The sequence below is a fragment of the Pleurodeles waltl genome, chromosome 1_2 (genome assembly GCF_031143425.1).
Source record: "Pleurodeles waltl isolate 20211129_DDA chromosome 1_2, aPleWal1.hap1.20221129, whole genome shotgun sequence".
Taxonomy (NCBI): domain Eukaryota; kingdom Metazoa; phylum Chordata; class Amphibia; order Caudata; family Salamandridae; genus Pleurodeles; species Pleurodeles waltl.
Window position 1 is genome coordinate 468,272,126 of NC_090437.1, and position 20,838 is coordinate 468,292,963.

At 47.8% G+C, this 20,838-nt stretch overlaps 1 protein-coding gene across 2 annotated transcripts in view; it reads right to left on the minus strand.

Annotated features, from left to right (window-relative positions):
* The window catches only part of SVEP1 (sushi, von Willebrand factor type A, EGF and pentraxin domain containing 1), an 881,565-nt gene that overhangs the window by 93,844 nt on the left and 766,883 nt on the right, over positions 1 to 20,838 (minus strand). For both annotated transcript variants that reach the window (XM_069240886.1, XM_069240895.1), the window contains 2 exons: positions 17,933 to 17,996; positions 16,958 to 17,131 (listed from right to left, as the gene is read on the minus strand). In XM_069240886.1, the coding sequence (XP_069096987.1) occupies positions 16,958 to 17,131; positions 17,933 to 17,996 (238 nt within the window). The remainder of the gene's footprint in view (positions 1 to 16,957; positions 17,132 to 17,932; positions 17,997 to 20,838) is intronic.

A 20,838-nucleotide genomic window follows, 5' to 3' on the forward strand; every position in this document is an offset into this window, starting at 1 on the left:
TATACAATGATTCAATATCAAAAGTAACCAAAAGGTGGTTGTTCTCTACATAGATTAGATTTTCTAATTTATTGATTATATCCATGGAGTCCCTCACATAGGCTAGTGTGTTGGCTGACATTATTAAATTAAGCTAACATTGCTTTTTAACATTTATATATAAGCTTGATTTGACAACATATATTCTGTAGGCATGTATTATACACCTTGTTTATTTATTTATTAAGTACATGTTTGTATGGATTTTTGTAAGTATCTTCTGTCTTTTTGATTGTTTTTCTAGAACTTCCATTGCCCTTCTCCAGTCCTGATGAGGCCTTAAATTATTAGGCCGAAACGCGTTGACTTCCTCGTATTGCAAGTGTATTGGGCTTGACAAATAATGGACTATTTTGTAAAGACTTGATTTGCACGTTTATCACGTTTGTGTGAAAGAGATGCACAATACGTTGGTAATTGTTGGCATGTAAAAGCTCAGTCCTTAGCACATAAAAGTGGACCACATGTGAAGTGATAACAGTGACCACTACTTTAATAGATAGGGCTTCACCGTAAGGTGGTTTTTATTGTTAAATTTGTGATACGGTCTATTGTGGGTGTTTGGTGAAGCAACATTTTGTGAATATTTAGGCTATTTTTGTAATGCGCATTTGTTTGATACCACCATAAATTCTTTTGGCTAGTTGAAAAAACGTATGAAATAAATTTGAGGAAGAAATAAACTCAGCTGCAACAGAATGTAGGTCTGTTCTTATAACTTAAGATGTAATTTATCTCTACCTGCCATCCTTTTTTTGATTGCGTTACATTTACCCTGGGTAGGGTAGAGTGATAGGGTTCCCCCTTGTTTTGTATATCTTTGAGCAGTAGCAGCATCCCCTCCTCCCCCCAGCGCCTTGAAACCCTCACGGGTAAGTAGTGCGCTTTAGAAATAGACTGATTGATTGATTGATTGATTTTCTTTCACTTTCTTTTTTGCCTCTTTGCTCTTTTCTCAATCTTTCTTTTGTGACTCTTTTCTATCACTTTTTTTTAAGCCTTGTTGCCCTTTTTCCAACCTCCTGTTGCCTTTCTCTACCTTTCCTAGCATCCTACATTATGTTTTAATGCCTTCCATCTCCTCTGCACCCTCTCTCCTCTCCCCGACTGCCCCCACCACTCTTCGCCTTTCCCAGTATCACCTAATGGCAGCCGCAGGGAGGACATGTGCATCTGGTGCACTGCTGGCATGCCAAAGGTGCGCCAAAAACAAACCTGTCTGCATCCATCTGTGCCTGGATTGCACCCAGCACCACAAACCTTGAATCCTTTATCCCCGTAAGTCACTCCACAGAGCTCCTCCGGTCTCAGAACCCGAGGCACCCACCAATGCGCTACTACCATGCCACACCTTGCCTTGCAAAAGGAGTATTTCCATACACCCACTGTCACTTCACATGCTACTTAACACCCAGCACACCCACACAACCCACTTACAGTGCACTTCCCACACCCATCTACACACACACCCCCCATGAAGTACTCTCATGCATGCTCCCCATCTCCCGCTGGCTCAGCAAACACGCCATGGAAATCTTGGACATCATAGGCAATGTTCCTATGGAAGCCCTCTACCTTAAGGAAATATGGCTAACCTCAGAGCTGATATGCCAGCAGGACACAGACTTGCACATCGAGATCACTAACATAGACCCGGGGGAGAAATCAAAATTATATGTGAGTACTCCTTCAACTGCACTACAACCACAGGAGCTGCAACCTCCTACATGAGCACCTGCATTTCAGGCTACAAATGTCACATACACTCTAAGCAGAATCCTCATGTACCAAACATTAGGATCTAGAGCAATTTTTGACAACAACATGGCTAATTTTATCACCCCCTCACCATTGACTCCAGCAACTACATCCTACTTGGAGAAGTCAATCTCCACTTTGAAGAGAAGAAGGACTCCTACACCACTAGAGATCCTAGAGAACCTGAGACTGAAACAACATGTTACCAGACTCACACACTCAGGCAGGCACACCCTCGACCCTGTCTTCACCACCCTCAACAACATTAAAATCACAGAAACTACAGTGCTCATCTGGGTCAACCACACTATCTTTCAAATCTTTATCGGCATCCCCTGTCAAATGAGACCCACCATCACAAACATGGCAAAAGGAATCTAGAGAAGCATCCAGGCCTCCAATTGGGTAGACACACTGCATCTGAATCAACCATCATCGATCAACAACCTAAACAGCAACATCAAAAACATCAACAAGTGGTTGACAAAATGTGGCAAACTCATGAACCCTGTAAACACAACACACAGAAAAGAATATAGAAGCAGGCCAGCTGGTACCCTGAGGAACTCCGTGCAACATAATAACACTAAAAACAACTGGAAAGAAAAGAAAATGCAGAACAAACCACCTAAAGAATGACAAAAAGACATATGAGACAGCTATGAGACAGTGGGGGTCATTACAACATTGGCGGTAAAAGCCGCTTACTGCCGTGCAGAAGACCGTCAATACACCGCCGCGGAATTCCACCACAGCTATTATGACCCACATCTCGGAATCCGCCGAAATTCAGACACTCACACAAGTCCGCCACACCAAAAGTCAGTGATAAACTGGTGAAAACAATTCCTCCACCGTCACGCCAACAGAAACACGCCCATGGTATTACGACCCATGAATCCACGCAGCGGTCTTTCAACCGCGGTATTCCATTGGCGGTACACACCGCGGCGCTCAAAATACACACACATCTCCAAAACACCGCCACATTGGACAATTCAAAATACACACACCTGATACACATAAAAACACCACTCCCACACACCCAACACAATATAAAACACACACCCACATCACCCACAAACCCCTACGACCAAAAATTCGAGACGAAGGCGACAGAGAGAGAGCACAGCAATAGACAACCCCACCACACAGAGGCACACAACACCATCACCCACACAACATCCACGCACAAAACACCACACACCACTACACATCACCACACTCATCACCACATACACCACCCCACACATCACCTATACCACCCCATGGCCCGCCAAAGACACCCCAGGTTTTCGGAGGAGGAGCTCAGGGTTATGGTGGAGGAAATCGTACGGTAGAGCCACAGCTATTTGGATCACAGGTGCAGCACACCTCTATAGCTAGGAAGATGGAGCTATGGCGAAGAATCGTGGACAGGCTCAACGCAGTGGGACAGCACCCAAGAAATCGGGACGACATCAGGAAGAGGTGGAACGACCTACGGGGGAAGGTGCGTTCCGTGGTCTCCAGGCACAACATCGCGGTTCAGCGGACTGGTGGCGGACCCCCATCTCCTCCCCCACAACTAACAACATGGGAGGAGCAGGTCTTGACCATTATGCATCCTGAGGGCCTCGGAGGTCCCATTACCACTGCCCCAGGTCCCTGTTGTTGTTGGGGTGGTGGGTTATCCTGGGTTCCCTGTAGTGGTGGACACACAGCTGATTGACGTGTCCTGGGTACGGAGGTATGGGCCCGCTGGGTGGGTGCTGTGCTGGTGTTACCTCCGTACCCAGGACACGTCAATCAGCTGTGTGTCCACCACTACAGGGAACCCAGGATAACCCACCACCCCAACAACAACAGGGACCTGGGGGCAGTGGTAGTGGGCACACGGTCCAGGGGACGGAGGCCCAGGAACACAGGGGAACTTGGAGGGCTGCTGTGCAACAGGGGGCGGACAGGCCAAGGAAACCCACTCTCCACAAGGCCCTCTCCTCCATCATGGGAGCATACCACCACTCCCAGGAGACGATGGCTACGGTCCTGGCAAAGTTTCAGGAGACCCAGCGCATGCAGGAGGAACAGTATTTGGGGTTCAGGCAGGGGCCAGAACCATCAGCTCCGCCCTGGGCACCATCATAGGGGTGCTGAAGGACATACAGAACACCATGAGGGACACCGTGGCACTCCAAGGGGCCCCTGACACTAGCCTGGATGATGAACTGCCCACCACCTCCGCCGGCACTAGTGGACAGGACGCCCCGCCACAGGACCACCACACCAGCACCTCACCCCCTGCAGACGGAGAACCACCCCGCAAGTAGTCCCTGAGATCCAGGAACAGGACAGAGCAGAATGGCAAGACCCCCGCCAAGAATTGAGACCACCCTGATTGTCATCCCACTGTCCCACTTTGTTACCCTGTCCATATTCGAACTGCCCCTGCTCCACTTCCTATGCCCATATGGGCAGTGCACCTGTGAGACTAATAGACTGGACTCTGCCATGGACATTCCTCCACCATCACCCATCACCATTTTGCCAGCCCCTCCAATAATTAGCACTTCAATAAACACCCTTGAACCACAAAACAATCTGGAGTCAGTCTGTGATTTTTAAAATGTGTATTATCTATGACAATGACAAAATCCTTTTGAAAATGTAATGTAAACATACCTATGTCACACATCACAAGTCCATGAAGGATGCAAGCAGATGACACGTTGGTAACCACACCTGTGAAACCGTAATGGAATGTACAACTCAGTTACAAAATACTGCTTCAAATTGACAGACAGGATAGAGGTAGACGTGTGAAAGTAAATGTACTAGTAAAGAAATTGTTCTCACCTGTGTGTCACTGGAAATATTGCTGTATGACAGAGTCCCTGTTGTTAATGTCTTCTTCTTCAGCTTCCTCCTCATCACTGTCCACAGGCTCCACAGCTGCCACAACACCGTCATCTGGACCATCCTCCTGCAGAAAAGGCACCTGGCGTCGCAAAGCAAGATTGTAAAGCATAGAACAGGCGATGATGATCTGGCACACCTTCCTTGGTGAGTAGAATAGGGAACCACCTGTCATATGCAGGCACCTGAACCTGGCCTTCACAAGCCCGAAGGTGCGTTTGATCACCCTCCTAGTCCGCCCACGGGCCTCATTGTAGCGTTCCTCTGCCCTGGTCCTGGGATTCCTCACTGGGGTCAGTAGCCATGACAGGTTGGGGTAACCAGAGTCCCCTAATAGCCACACCCGGTGCCTCTGGAGTTGACCCGTCACATAAGGGATGCTGCTATTCCGCAGGATGTAGGCCCAATGCACTGAGCCAGGGAGCATAGCATTTACCTGGGAGATGTACTGGTCTGCCAAACATACCATCTGTACATTTGTGGAGAAGTGTGGCACAATGGTTAGAGTGGCAGACCCTGAAGCAGAGACCTGGCTCAAGACCAGGGTTCAAGTCCCGCTTCGGCAGGTCTTGGGCTCAATTCCCTTTGACCAGATAATTCTCACCTCGGTGCCTAATCTAATTCATGGGTCCAACTCTGGGCAATAGCTTGCTTAATCTCCACAACGGCCCCAACAGCGCTTGGATGCCTGGCTTCATCCTGGGGGTGCCCAGGAGTGGGCACCTCACAGGGAAAAGCCAGGAGGGGTTCCATAGCGGTATGAGTACAGCGCCTTGAGACCCTAAGGGGTGAGTAGTGCACTATACAAGTGCAAAATTTACATTTTAGATTCATGGAATGATAACTCTTCCGGTTCCTGTACACCTGTTCACTCCTGGGGGGGGGGGACCAAAGCTACATGGGTCCCATCAATGGCACCTATGATGTTAGGGATATGTCCCAGGGCATAGAAGTCACCTTTAAATGTAGCCAAATCCTCCACCTGAGGGAAAACGAGGTAGCTCCTCGTGTGTTTCAGCAGGGCAGACAACACTCTGGACAACACGTTGGAAAACATAGGCTGGGACATCCCTGATGCCATGGCCACTGTTGTTTGAAATGACCCACTTGCTAGGAAATGGAGCACTGATAGCACCTGCACTTGAGGTGGGATTCCTGTGGGATGGCGCATTGGTGACATAAGGTCTGGCTCCAACTGGATACACAGTTCCTGGATTGTGGCACGGTCAAACCTGTAGGTGATGATTAAATGTCGCTCCTCCATTGTCAACAGGTCCACCAGCGGTCGGTACACCGGAGTATTACACCATCTCCTCCCATGTCCCAGCTGTCGGTGCCTAGGAAGGACAACAGCGACCACAGAGTCAACCAATTCTTAGGTATGTACCCACAGCTACACAGAACACGACACAAAATACAAAAAGCTTTCTGTATGTGTGTTGAGTCCAGGCCTAGGTATGTGTGACGCAGTTGAAAATGAAGCCATGTAGGCCCCTGAAATGGCGGATGCCTGACCTCTAAAGTGGGACAATGGGATGTGAGGTAACTGCACTGGCGTTGTACACCGTCGCGGTAGGCGGTCGTAGACCGCGGCGCAATGCTGCATTGGTTAACATTGGACCCTATGGGTCCCAGGAGCCAATGACGAAGTGCGCCGGCGGTGATGATACGCACTGCCGCGGACGTGACCGCCATTTTCTATCTGTTCAATCACTCGATACCTGATCTTCGACAGGAGAGGACCTACACTGCAAGTGCTGCTGTGACCTTGGTCTGGAAGAGACAATGGCACGTGCGTCTGGGGAAAGGGCCCCTGCCTTCACTGCACAGGAGTTGGAGAAGCTCATGGACGGGGTCCTCCCCCAGTACACGCTACTCTACGGTCCTACAGACCAACAGGTGAGTACATAGGGTGCAAGTTGTATGGGCTATGCCTGGGTGGAGAGGGCTGGATGTAAGTAGGAAGGGGGCAGAGTTCTGCGAGCATGAAGGAGTGTGAATGTATGTGCCACATGGCAAGGGCACAGATGCGGGCCACTCACTTCGACAGTGCAGTTGGTAATGACTTCTCTTCTTCCCCTGTACATGTCATGTAGGTCAGCGCCCATCAGAAGAAGGATATTTGGCGTGCCATCGCCAAGGACCTCCGGACCCTGGGGGTCCACCAGAGACGGAGCACCCACTGCAGTAAAAGATGGGAGGACATTCCCCGCTGGAGCAAGAAGACGGCGGAGGTTCAGCTGGGGATGGCCTCCCAACGTGGGAGGGGTGCCCGTCGCACCATGACCCCCCTGATGTTCCGGATCCTGGCGGTGGCCTACCCTGAGTTGGATGGGCACATGAGGGCATCCCAGCAGACACAAGGGGGTGAGTACACTCACATTCTCATGACTTTGCGCGCAGTGGTGGGGTCTGTGTGGGGGAGGAGGGCTGTGGGTTTCCCTAGGCCAAGTCGAGTTCCGTAGGCTAGGCCCCTCCGTAATGCAGGCCATGTGGCACTCCACCCCACCTCTGTAGAGTGTCAAGTACAGGTATACATGCCCCTGAGTCATCTATGTGTGCAGATGTCTATCATAGCCATGTAGGCCATATCCCAGGAACTGCATCTGTAGAGGCCAAGAGCACGGCGTAGTGCAGGGGGCTGCTGTGTCTGTATTGTCCGCCAACGGTAGCGGTAAGCCATGCACTCAACCTGTCTTTCTTCTGTTTCCCCACCCCTTTTTGTGCTCTCCCTGTTCTTTTGTGCATCAGCATCATCAGGCGGAGGTACAGGGGCACCGGAGCACGAGGGGGCTGCATCCCACATGGCCATGGAGGGCCATACCACGGACTCTGAATACACCAGTGGGACGGAGGGCGAGGGGAGCTTCACGGCGGTCACAGGATTAGCAACCAGCGACACGGACTCGTCCTCCGATGGGAGCTCCCTTGTGGTGGCAGGCCCATCTGTGCCCCCCACTTCTACAGGTACAGCTGCCACCCCCCCTACCAGCACCGCCCTCCCAGCAGCCCCTCAGCATTCGCCCTGTGCCCGCTCATTCAGGAGGGTGGGCATCACCTTCACCCCAGGCACCTCAGCCCCTGCCCCTGTCATCCCTGCTGCCCTCAGTGAGGAGGCCATTGACCTCCTCAGGTCACTCACTGTTGGGCAGTTTACCATTGTGAATGCCATCCAGGGTGTAGAAAGGGAGTTGCAACACACTAATGCATTCCTGGAGGGCATTCATTCTGGTCAGGCTGCCCATCATCGAACCCTGCAATCTCTGGCCTCAGCACTGATGGCAGCCATTGTTCCTGTGTCTAGCCTCCTCCCTCCAACTTCCTCCACCCAGACCCAATCCCCTGTACCTCAGCCTATCCCAAGCACACCATCAGACCAGCCTGCACACACGTCAACACACAAGGGCAGCTCAGGAAAACATAGGCACCACACATCCCACAGGCGCTCACACAAGCATCACCCACATACAGACACAGCAACATCCACTGCCTCCACTGTGTCCCCCTCCTCATCGTCTCCCTCCTCCCTCCTCCCTCCCAGTGTTGTCTACACTCTCACCTGAATGCACTACCACTACAGCCACTAGGACTCGCACCAGAACACCCAGAACCACACCCCGCTCACCTGCACTCACCACCCCCACTACCATTTACACGTCCCCTGTGTCCTCTCCCAGTGTGTCTGTGACGCCCCTCCCAAAGTACACAAACGCGGGCACACACACACCCAACATCCATCCACCTCACGACAGCCTCCAGAACATGCACCTGCACCCAAAGCATCAAAAGTTACACCTCCTACAACCACCTCCTCTTCCTCCACTCCCAGACCCCCTCCAGCTACCCGTCCCAGTGTTCGTCAGAAACTTTTCCTGAGCAACCTTGACCTCTGTCCCACCACCCCCCTTCCAATTCATAGGTCCCGTACTAGCACCTCAGCCAAAAAAAGTCTGGTACCAGTGGTGCCTGTTAGAGGTATGTGGAGTGCACCGGGCATCAGGGCAGCCAGTGTGACACGGAGCCAAAGCACTGCCAGTCCACCCCCTGTAAAGCACCAGAAGTTGGACAGTGCCCGACGGGAGAGGGTGAAGACTCTCACAAGGGTTCCGGGGGGAGTGTTGAGTCAGCTGTGACTCCTCCCAAGATGGGGAAGGGGCAGAAGAAGTCACCAAAGTCTGGGAAGAGCAGCACGGCGGAGAAGGCCGCCATCCTCCCCGCTGCCCAGGACGCCACCGCCAGCCCCATCGTCAGTGGTCTGGAGACCACCGCCAGAGTCAGTGCCCAGGAGGGCAGCACAATCGTCTCTGGTCCGGAGACCACCGCCAGAGTCAGTGCCCAGGAGGGCCCCGGCAGCCACAGCCCCGCTGGGCAATGAGGGACTGCCTTGGCACACACCACTGCAAAGGTCAGAGACAGCAAAGTCAAGCCCTGCTGAACAGGGCAAGCACCGCTGAACAGGGCAAAGACCACCATGGCAAGCACCGCTGAACAGGGCAAGCACCGCTGAACAGGGCAAAGACCGCCATGGCAAGCACCGCTGAACAGGGCAAGCACCGCTGAACAGGGCAAAGACCGCTGAACAGGGCAAGCACCGCTGAACAGGGCAAGCACCGCCAACTCAAGCATCGTTACCCCATGTGCGGCAGGGGCAGTGACGGAACTGGGACCGTCACGGGGAGCGTGATGCACTCTGAGCACCAGTCCCCCTCCAGAACCAGTGGAGAACAGCATCCACTACCTGAGTCCTTAACAGGATGAAGCACTCTGGGCACCAGTCCCCCTCCAGAACCAGTGGAGAACAGCATCCACTACCTGAGTCCTTAGCAGGATGAAGCACTCTGGGCACCAGTCCCCCTCCAGAACCAATGGAGACTGTTATCCACTTGAGAGTCTGTGGCTTTGCACTCCCCAGGATGGTACAGTGGGCAAACCACCCACTGCAAAGACTTGTGAGACTGTGTCTTTGCACTCCCCAGGATGGTACAGTGGGCAAACCACCCACTGGAGAGACTTGAGAGACTGCGGCTTTGCACTCCCCAGGATGGTACAGTGGGCAAACCACCCACTGCAAAGACTTGTGAGACTGTGGCTTTGCACTCCCCAGGATGGTACAGTGGGCAAACCACCCACTGCAAAGACTTGTGAGACTGTGGCTTTGCACTCCCCAGGATGGTACAGTGGGTAAACCACCCACTGCAAAGACTTGTGAGACTGTGGCTTTGCACTCCCCAGGATGGTACAGTGGGAAAACCACCCACTGCAAAGACTTGTAAGACTGTGGCTTTGCACTCCCCAGGATACATCAATGGGCATGGAGCCCCGTCGTGGATCTGGCGTGGTGCTGTCATCCAGCTGAGGTGCCCCCCCCCTTCCCTTCCCCCTGAGGTGCCTGTTGTATTTCTATCTGATGCCCCTGCAGTGTTCTCTCCGTTTCTGGACAGGTATCGTGTGTGGGCCTCGCCCATGCATTTTGGGCCCAGTGGTCCACGGACATTGAAATGTGCATACCTGCACTACTAATCGTGATGTATATATTTGGAATGTGTATATATTTATGTATATATGAGCTTACTGTATTTTGCCTCATTACAATGGTTGTACTGAATTCCCTTTTGTCTTTGCATTCTTACGGGGTGGTTAGGGGTTGTTCCTGTGATGTTTGGAAATGCATTGGTGTGTGTGTTGTAGTGTGCGAGGGCCGGGGTGGGGGTGTTGCGTGTGTGTGCCCCGGACTTTTGCCTCCCCCTCCCCTATGTCGTAGGTGCAGTACTCACCGTTGTCTTCGCCGCCACCGTTGCTGATGTTCTTAGAGGAGCAGGAACCCTATCGCAGGGAGTATTTGGAGTTCCGGTCCATGGTGCCCTCCTTCCTCGTGGAGTGTGTTAAGGTGAGCGTTTTCCCATTGCAAAAGCTGTTTCCGCCGTGTTTTTATCCACGGTGAATCCGCCCCGCAAAAGGTGGCGGATTGGCCTGTTGTAATACTGTGGGTGGTACTTTGTCTTCCGCCTGTCTGTCGGCGGTGAATGCCGCGCTGCTTGTCTGTACCGCCGTGGCGGTCGGAGTGTTAAAGTGGCTGTCTATGTTGGCGGTTTGCGCCACGGTCATAATTCCCTTTTTTGTTCCGCCAGCCTGTTTGCGGTATTACTGCCACTTTAACACCATCCTCCAGGGTTGTAACGACCCCTAGTGCCACCAAGAAATCAAAGAAACAAAGAACATGGTCCTATCCATTCAAAGGGCCTAATTATGAGTGTGGTGGTTCCCAAACCGCCATACTTGTGGATGCTGTCGGACCACAGTGATTGTGGCGGTTCAACTATCACATTACGAGGTTGGCGGGCAGCCCTGCCAACCTACTGTCATCTCTGCCTGGATTGGAGATCGGTGGAGGTTGGAATCAGCCTGGGCAACGTTGAATGCAGCGCCGCCTTGCTGACTACAACCTGGTTCTCCACCATCATTTTCATGATGGTGAGCAGGTGCAGGGGGCCACAGGAGGCCCCCTGCACTGCCCATGCCTCTGATTTTCCAAATTAATCAGCAGGAAACTAAGGCCACAGTTATGAGTATGGCATTCCTGGGACCACCATACCAGTAGTGGCGGTCGAACCACCACATCCCTGGCGGCAGACCGCGAGATTATGGGGATAGTAGTCGGACCACCACATAACTGCTGCAACCATCAGGATCTTCGATCCCATAGCAGAGGCTGTGGGGAATGCCACAGTCAGTCATGGCAGTGACAATGCTGGCACCGCCATGCTGATCAGAACCTGCCTTTCCGCCGAGCTTTTCTTGGCAGGGACCCAACCATGAAAAGTTCAGCAGAAAGGCAGGGAAGGGGCCCCAAACAGGGCCCCAAGCCAATTTTGAACATTGGGTAGGATGGTTGAGGGCACATGTTGTGCCCCCCCATGCCTGCACTGTCGCTGCACACTGCTGCCATGCACAACATTGTATATGACAACAATGTGCCCGAGGTGCATCTGGCACTGACTGCAGCAGCATGTGCTTTAGGCATGCCACTACAGTGACACCGCCGCAGACTCTACTGCCTGCCCAGCAGTAGTGTTGCAATACGGTGCTGGGGAGGCCACAGACTTGGCGGCGTCCTCCCGACCATCATATTGGCAGTCCGGCAGTCGAACCACCTATATCATAATCAGGCACTAAGTATGGTTGCAGCCTAATTAGATATGAACTCTGAAAATGCTATTAGAGGCATTAGGCTTCTAAAGTCAGTATTTAGAAATAGTTATAAAAAATGTAACCTTAGTAGTAGGTTGGATTTTGTTTCATAATGAAAATGTGTTTTTAGAGTATTTTCTAGCTATTGCCAACCTAAGTTACTTTTCTTAAGAATAATAAAGTAATAACTCAGTATTTTCTATGACAGATCCAGCCTTGCTACAGTGGGATATGGGTTTGGGGACTTTTTCACTGCAAGGATATGTAAAAAAAGATATTGAATTCATAGGTCCTACTTTTAAACACTATGCGCCATTTTGTAGGCCTGATCTGGCCTACTTAATAGGTAACTTACTATCATTTTAGAGGCAGGTTTAGATTAGGCAATAGCTTGATTGTGAAACGTCAAAATGGCAGTTTTAAGACTGCTTAACTAGACTGCTGTGGCACTTTAGAGGTAGTACAATAAGTGCTGCAGTCCACTAGTGTCACATAAAGAAAAATCCTGTGTGAGGAGCTGGGTATATTATATGGTATGGTTGTGCAAGCTTACCATATAATACACTTGCAAAAACTGTCTTGGGTCTAGACAGGCTTGATTGCAAAACCTTTAGTTCAAACCTGAGTAGCTGCTGCCTTGAGCAGGAAGGCTTGAACAAAGGAACTAGTGTGAAACTAGTGTAAAGCATTTAGAAACAGCAAGCAATGAAATAATAAATGACACCAATTTATAACAAGCAGTGGCAAAGGGAATAGGTCTTGGCAATCCGATGAGCTATAGGTATTGACAACGTTACTGACTTTTGGTCATGTTGAGTAGCAGCACATATATTGTTCAGCAGGGCTGAAAGTTAAGTAAATAAAAAAGCATGATGCCTGAGTCTGTAAATGTGTAAAATGCCAGTAGGTGTGAATAGTTGGGTGTGTAATATTTTTTTAATTGTAGAATCATATAGAACATGCCTATTTTAAAATGCACTCCAGAGTATATAGCAAGAAACCACAGTTGTAAGTTTTTTTGCAGTTTTACATAGCACAAACTCGAATTGAAAGTATCAGAGGGTTGTACATAAGCGCTAGTTTTATGTATTCATTTTTAGGCACAGAGAAAGGGATTTGGCCAAAACCACACGATGTTGACCCAACACCAAGACTCAAATCCGGTTCCCCAGCTTTAAAGTTGGCCACTCAAGTAATTACACCATATACTCTCTCATTGTTTGTAAAAGGAAGCATATGGGAACAGTAACAAACCAGGAGGCAAGCTTTTTCACTGCACAAGCTTATAACAAAGACATGGAATCAGTGAAAATAAACACAGGTGGTGTAAAACACAATTACTGCAAGTATGAAATGAGCAGGATTTGCCCAAAATCGCAGGATGTTGTGCCCGCCTCCAAGACTCAGATTCGGTTCCCCCGCTTCAAAGTCAGCCAATCAAGCACTTATGCCACATCCTCCCCCAGTGTTTATAAAAGGAGGCATAGGTGAACAGTGAAGAGGAAAGCTCTTAACAAACTAGGAGGCAAGCTTCTACAAGGAGCACACTTACAACAAATGCATGGTTGTGTGAAAACAATGCAGGTGGTTGCAAGCACCAAACATTGCAAGTATGAAATGACCCAGGAATTGAATGAGCTGCGCACAGAGAGGCACACACAGTAGAGAAAACAATAGTAGTGCAGATGAGGCAGGGGGGCTGAAAACAGACTTGAACCTTTACATTTCGCTCTGGGGTGCAGAGTAGCTTACAGTGCTTCAGCACAACGTGTGCAGGAGTGCTTCACACATGTTAAACAAGACAGATGAAAATGATTTAGCAAAGTGGAGTGCTGAAAGTCAAAGAAAAAAGTAGCTCCAAAAATGGGAGCAGTGGATGGACACTTGTCCTTGCTCTGGGGGAGGGCTAAACACAAAAAAAGGCATGACATTTGCTTGCCATGTACAAATTGGGAACAAAGAATATTAGAGCAATGATAGAGTGAGCCAATAGTAAGCCGATGGACTGGCTGAAGCCCACAGATTGAATACAGCACAACTCTTTGAAACAGCACAGGCCCTATCTAGCCACCTTTTAGTCACAACGGCAAACAAGCTTTGGCAGCTGTAAAGTTTGGACACTCTTGAAAAGTTTGGAAACGTTGTGCTTGGCTACTTCTACCTGACTAAGGTGAGCAAACATGGCAGGAAGAAGGTCAGGGGGGGGCACTAAGGAGTATTTGGACAGTTACCTGGTCAACAAAGCAATCTCCAGTCTAGTTCTGAACTTTACACTACAACCACCTTATACTTTAATGGAGTGGTTCTGATTCTGAGGATGAAGGTACTAGTGAATGCTCAAAGATGCTCTGAGAGTTGTGTGGTCAACAGAGTGTCCTTGTGGTTATTCCTCAGTGCATGGATGAGGTGGGGCAACTTTGGCCACAGAGGTCAGCGTTACCCAAAGTCCTCTTTTAGCCAGTAGAAAGCCAGCTGCTGCTGCTGTGCTATCGGTCTCTGTCTACAGTGGTTCCAGCTGTATCCTTTGGTGAAGTATAGAGTCCCTCTTTGGTAATCAATTTGGGCTCAGATGATACTCCTGGGTCTGGCAAACATGGGTGCAACGTTTGGCCCTCGAGGATCAGTATCTTGGGGCACCCAGCGGTGTTCAGCTGTGATTTTCCAGACTTGCAGAGTTGGACTACTTCAGCTTAGATGGCCCTGGTGCTGATTCCAGGAGGTCAGCTGACTGACCATTGAAGTCACTTCTTTGGTCTGAGGATTGAAAGTGACTTTTTCTCAAGGGAGGTGTCACAGGCACAGTCCTCTCTTCACTAACCCAAAGGATGGCAGGTACAGTCCAGCAGACAGTGCAGCCTTTCTTTGCCAGGTCCAGGAGCCAGCATGGCAGTCCTTGTTTGGTCCAGTTCCATTGTGAACTGAGGTTCAGAATGCCAGAGTTGTGATGTATATGTCCAGAAAGTGCCCTGGGGGGGATGATGCGGGCACTAGCCAACGGGCAACCAGGATAGGATCCCTCCTCCCCTGTGATGACATCTGGCTATGTGTGGCATCTAGAAATCCCCGAGTGCACTATTCTGCCCACTCCCAAGAAGTCTGAACCCTTCCTTAGATGTTAGAAGGTTGGTAGCCCACCCTAGAGGTGTGACTACCTGTGGGCTAAACACCCCTAGGTAAACAAGTTTGTGCACTGGTCTCACTTCTCTGTTCCCACTGCCAGCCTATCTCCCTGAACAAAGGGGCAATCCTTCAGGAGTATGATCGCCATTGGCCCACCAAAGGTGGCTTCACTTTTGAAGTCAGACTTTTGGGCCAACATCCTGAGTGGCTTCCTGCAAGGAGAAGGTAACACCTCCCTCTGTAGCAGACTATCATTATTCCTAAGCCTGGGAGTCATTCACACTACACCCCAGGAGGCCAGCAACCATGTGAGGCCATTGGACAAACTGGGCTACACAGTGGAACATTTCTAAAAGTTTCATTTCCTTCAAAGTAACTTTAAATTTGACTTGTGCATCAGTGTGGGTTTAAAGCCACAAATAATGTGCTACCTTACAGTACACATTTTAGTATTCCCATTCAGAATTTAGCCATGCTGAGGGGTCAGCTGGTAACCTGTGTTAGCCAATGGGGCTACTAACTTTTCCACAGCAAAAACAACAATTTGGAAATGTTCCTGCCAGGGCAAAATAAAAGCATATGTCCTATCTCACATCGCGTTACCTGCCTCAGGCTTCCATAGGCCTTCCGTAGGGGAGACTTACATACGCTGTTAAGTGAAGTAAGAGTTTTGCCATTGGCTTAAATCACAGTCAAACTAACAGTTAAAAACTGCTCTTCCGGGCTGCAGTGGCAGGTTGGGAGCTATTTTGTACTTTGTCCCATACAGGGTGGCCCTGGTTACCCTTGGTACCATATACTGGAGACTTTTAAGTAAGTCGCTTATGCCAATTGGGGTTAGGACAATGGCACTGAGGTCTAGTTAGCAGGTCTCAGTACACTGTCAGAGTCGAAAATCCAAGAGCATCAGTCCAAATCTGTGGGGTTGATCATGCAAATAGGGGCATATCATTACACCCTGGGCACACCCTGGGCACCTTATTTGTAAGGTAAATGTGCCAATCAGGGGCTTCAACGAATTTGACAAGCTTTTAGGGGTCAGAGCTCATGCAAAGTGCCTCATTAGCAGGGACCCAGTATATAGAGCCCAAAAACCAACAGCATCAGTCTAATAAATGGGGGTCATAATACAAAAAGAGATATGTTTTTATACATGTCACCACTAAAATCAAGAACTCTCTGCCTCATCTACAAGTGTACAACAGCATAGCCCCCTTACCTCTACAGCAAAATTCCCTTCTACAGAGAACCCACTCCTCCTCCCCAGCCAACCTAATCACTCTTGCCACAGTCCCAATAAATCATCAACAGACACAGACTTTGGGACAGTTTCAGGCCGAAGTGTTCCTTACACTCCTCACATTCATAAAAAGGTCATATAGTAATCCTCATAAGCGGCATATAGATAAAACAAGATTTCACCCCATTTCACCACATCTAATAGAAGTACAGATGTTGTCCACTACAATGTAACAAACAAACATGCATATATGACAAGGGAGTCACATACATTCAGAGAGTGTGATGTACGATCAGTCTCTAACAATACACTAACAGAATGTCACACCACCAGGTACAGGATGTCAAACAAGCATAATTTTAGAAGTAAACATGATGTTTCAATTAACCCCTGTGCACCTGGAAGGAATGAAGAAACAAGCAAGCATGATGCAACAAGCAGGAATGATATAATAACCAGGCAATGTTTCTCCAGTTAGTTAAGTTTACAGAGTGTAAAATAGATAATACAAAAAAGCCAGGCACATACGTATGGCTTTACACGGGCTGAAATTTGAAACGTGGCATAGTACATACAGTAAAACATTTTTTAAGAACATTACATTAACTTTCGGAGAGATGTTGCAGTATATACCTCACAGAGTTATCATAAGCTGGATAATTTAGAGCAAACAGTACCCTAGGAGCCTGTAAACTGTGGTGAGTCTCATATACTTACTCACACACGTAGGTGCTGCAGGGGTCCATTGTTTGTTGACATGGCAGATCCTTCGGCTTGGTCCTTGAATTTCGTAACCTGGATTGCAGCTGTATAATAGCTCATCTCCCAACATGAAACTTTTTCCTTGAATTGAGCCATGTTCCAGCAACTCTGGAACTCGGCAGGATATTCCTAGTCACAAAAAGACATGCATCTGTCACAGATCTACTGTGATATCGCATAATCCATACACATTCAAGCAAAAAATCAATTAATCCATTCTGCTCATTCTATGATGGGGCTACAACCTGTAAGAAAACTCAGGTTAACACTCATAAAGCTAGGTGGTATTTCAGAAGGGGCTGCACGAGGACACATAGGCACTTTGGTAAACAGATTTCACAGATGCAAAGGTATTTTCAGCTAACTCCTACAGGACCATTACCTTATCTGCTTGGAAACATGACAAATGGAAGCTATCAAATCCCCTTTGTATTGTATTGCCTTGATGTTGCATGTATCTAGACCCTCATTGCCCTGATGAGGAGCTAAAGCACATTAATGAATGTGATTTGGAGCACAACGATAAAAGTGAAGGACTGAATGCATGAGCTTTAAATTAATGTATTAATGAATGTATTTTGTCTGGTAAGAACAGTATGGGTTATGTGTGTGGCCTATGTTGGAGGTCTAATGAGCTGTAGAATCCACTTCTTATGTCGCTGTGATGATGTAACTGATGGCAATGACTAATGGCAATGACATTCCTATTGGAACGGGGATGGGCTGTTAAGAGATACTCATAAAATATAACGGCATATGCAACATTTGGTGACAGTGTCATCTCATAAAGCAATTAATGCGCAATGCACAATTTCATACTGGTGATGTACTTGGCTAATACTCCTGAAATACTAGTAAGCACGACTGTATTTTTAAAACAGACGTTGGTGCAGTAAAACTACACAAATTCCATGTATTGTTAACACCTACGTCGACATTCTGGTTCTCTTCCACTCCAGGTCATGTTAACTTGACATATGCGTTCAGGTTCTCCCTAAGAAAGAGTACAGAAAGTTGGAGGTTAGGAAAAAATATAGAGTACACCTTTGAAATACTGACCAAGTATATCCTATTTCAACATTTAGGGCGTAAACATTTATTTCTGCAAAGCAGGGACCAAAGTACCCTCATCCACTTCCACATTCCCCTTGCCTATTGTGGAACAATCTGTAACTGAATGAATGTTCTTTTATGTTGTGTTTTTACAACAACAAAAAAACGGCTTTTCATTGGCCGTTTCATAGGATGTACATATAGATCGCACTTCATATTGAAAGGCAGAGGTGTAATTTATGGATTTTCTTAGAACTTCGTTTTATGCCTTGCTGTGTACAGCAAATCTTTGTCTTTGTGGCGCTGTGCTCTCCAATGGTTCGCTCAGTCCTCTGCTGTCATTTTCTTTTCACTTTTGTGCTTAAGTAGGGGTGTGCCATAGGAATCATTTCAGAGTCTACCTTAATTGAGTTAAAGGCTTCTCATGTGAATACATATGAATATAGAGAGAAGAGCATTGTCTTTTTTTATGATCATCCTCCCCCCACCAAAATATTTGGATAATGTTGCTGTTTTTTTTGTACTGTAATGCTCTGTGCCCTGCAGTTCAGGCCCTAGTGCATGTGCTCTGACCCCCAAAGTATGTTTACAATTGCCCGATACACGACTGGCTCATTTAGTACATGGTACAGGAGGTACCCAGGGCTAGGATGTTAAATGTCACAAGTGGACTGTGGCACTAAATTGTACTACCACTACAGTGACAAGGTGAAAAGATGACTTTAGGCCTGCCAGTGCAACCTAGTTGGCATCTTTAAACCTGACAACTCCATATAGCAAGATAAACACCTTTGCCAGTTGAAAACCTTCCTTTTTAATATTAGTAAGCCACCGCTAGGGGATGGCCTAGGGAGTCCACCAGGTAGTCTGCTTAGTATTAAAAAGAAGGGCATGTATCTTTAGTATTTAACATGTTCTGATACTGAAAACACAAAATTGCGCTTTTCACTGTAGCAAGGCCAGTGGTCCCATTGGCTAATGTGGAGTTCCACTAGGCACCACACTAAGTGCTAACTTACATTGGGGACCACCAAAAATATTACTCCCAGGTATCACATTAACTGTTATATTAACCCACTCATTGTTGAGATTGGATTAGAGTAACTTTTAATAGATAGGTGACTTAAGAAGTCACAACTTTGATGCCCAAACTGTAGGTAGGCTTTCCTGTTTTCTGTAGCAGTTGTTACCCGAGACAACATGTCACCCCCTTGCTAGGAAGTGTGAAGCACTCCTAAGAACATGGAACAAAGAGAATAGCTGGACGGAGGAGGCGTGACGTCCTCCAGCAGGATGACTAACAGGCGGTGAGGGGGCCCAGCTTTAAAGAGGCTACAGCGTCAGTGAAGCAAATGGTGATCACACCTTTGCCTACTGCTCCTTTGTGTAGGCAAACAGGCAGGCATATCTTGCAGAGGAGGAAAATCTGATGCAGAAGTGGTTTTCCAGGAGGAATGCCTCATTATGCTGAATACACTGCAGGGGTGCAGCCAGGACTCCTCACAGAGGAACAAAAAATATAGTGGAGCACACACAGACTCAGTTTGTTAAGCATCTACTTGTCAATCTGATATTTAGTGTAACCATATAAGTAATCTGATTAAGTATGAACATTTTACCAAAAGACAAATAACCAATATCACTCCAGAACACTCCAGAACACTCAATGCATCTCTTCAGCATAGACATCAGTGTGTGTATCATTTTGCTCCTTTTTTTACTGATGTGTTTAGCGATAAATACTCATTACAAAATTTACATTCCTAATTCCAAAAAATGCTCATTTACAGAGATTTACATTTGTGATTTATATGGCCTCATAGGTTTACATAATTTCAAACAAATGAAAACAAGCTGACGGGTTGTACAGGGTTATATTATTCTATAACAAGATTTGCCGCTGTTCAGCATTCGCACGTACTCCAATAATTGATGGTAAGATTCCGTCTGCAGGTACTTTAGCAAACGATGGTAAAATTCAGCTGACACGTGTTTCATCCCATTACAGGACTTTCTCAAGGCTTATTCCTGTTCAAGGAGTCCATCTCAGCCAAAAAGCCACTTGTACTCTTATTGAATGATTCAGCGATATTCTTATTGAGCGCAATAGTTTTTTCCAAGGTTTCCCAGACACATGTTTCGTCCCATTATAGGACTTTCTCAAGGCTTATCCCTGTTCAAGGTTTCAATCTCAGCCAAAAAGCCACTGAAGAACGTGGACCCCAGGGGACCTCCAGAACTCTCCAGAAAACTCAATGCATCTCTTCAGCATCCTCAACATTCTGTATTACTTGATTCCAGTAACCGTTCCTGTGCTGATAGGTTTGTTGTACCTGATTTAGTGTGAGAAGGTTTACATTCCCATCTTATCTTTTTTGCAATTCTTTGTTCTCATTCAGGCAATATATTGACTTTTACATTAGCACTGTCCACCCTAGATTGAGGTTCTTGACAGTGGGCCAGGCTTGAATGAACACTATTTTGTCAGTACTAATGAACACAATGAATTCTGTCTCTGTTGAAATGAGTTATGAGAAGTTGCTTGACATTCAGAACTAAATTATCAAGAGACCAGTTTTAAGTAGCAGACTGTAATCAACTGAGGAGATTTCAAGATTCATTTTAGTGTTGTATGCATATTGGTGGACTCTACTTTTGGCATTGGTGAGTAATTGTTTTGCCTACTTTTGCCTGCCTCCCTTTTATGCCATTGAAGTTTTGTATAGAACATGTAAACCTCAGCTGGTTTACGGAAACTGCAGGCATCCTGAATAGTTGGTGAA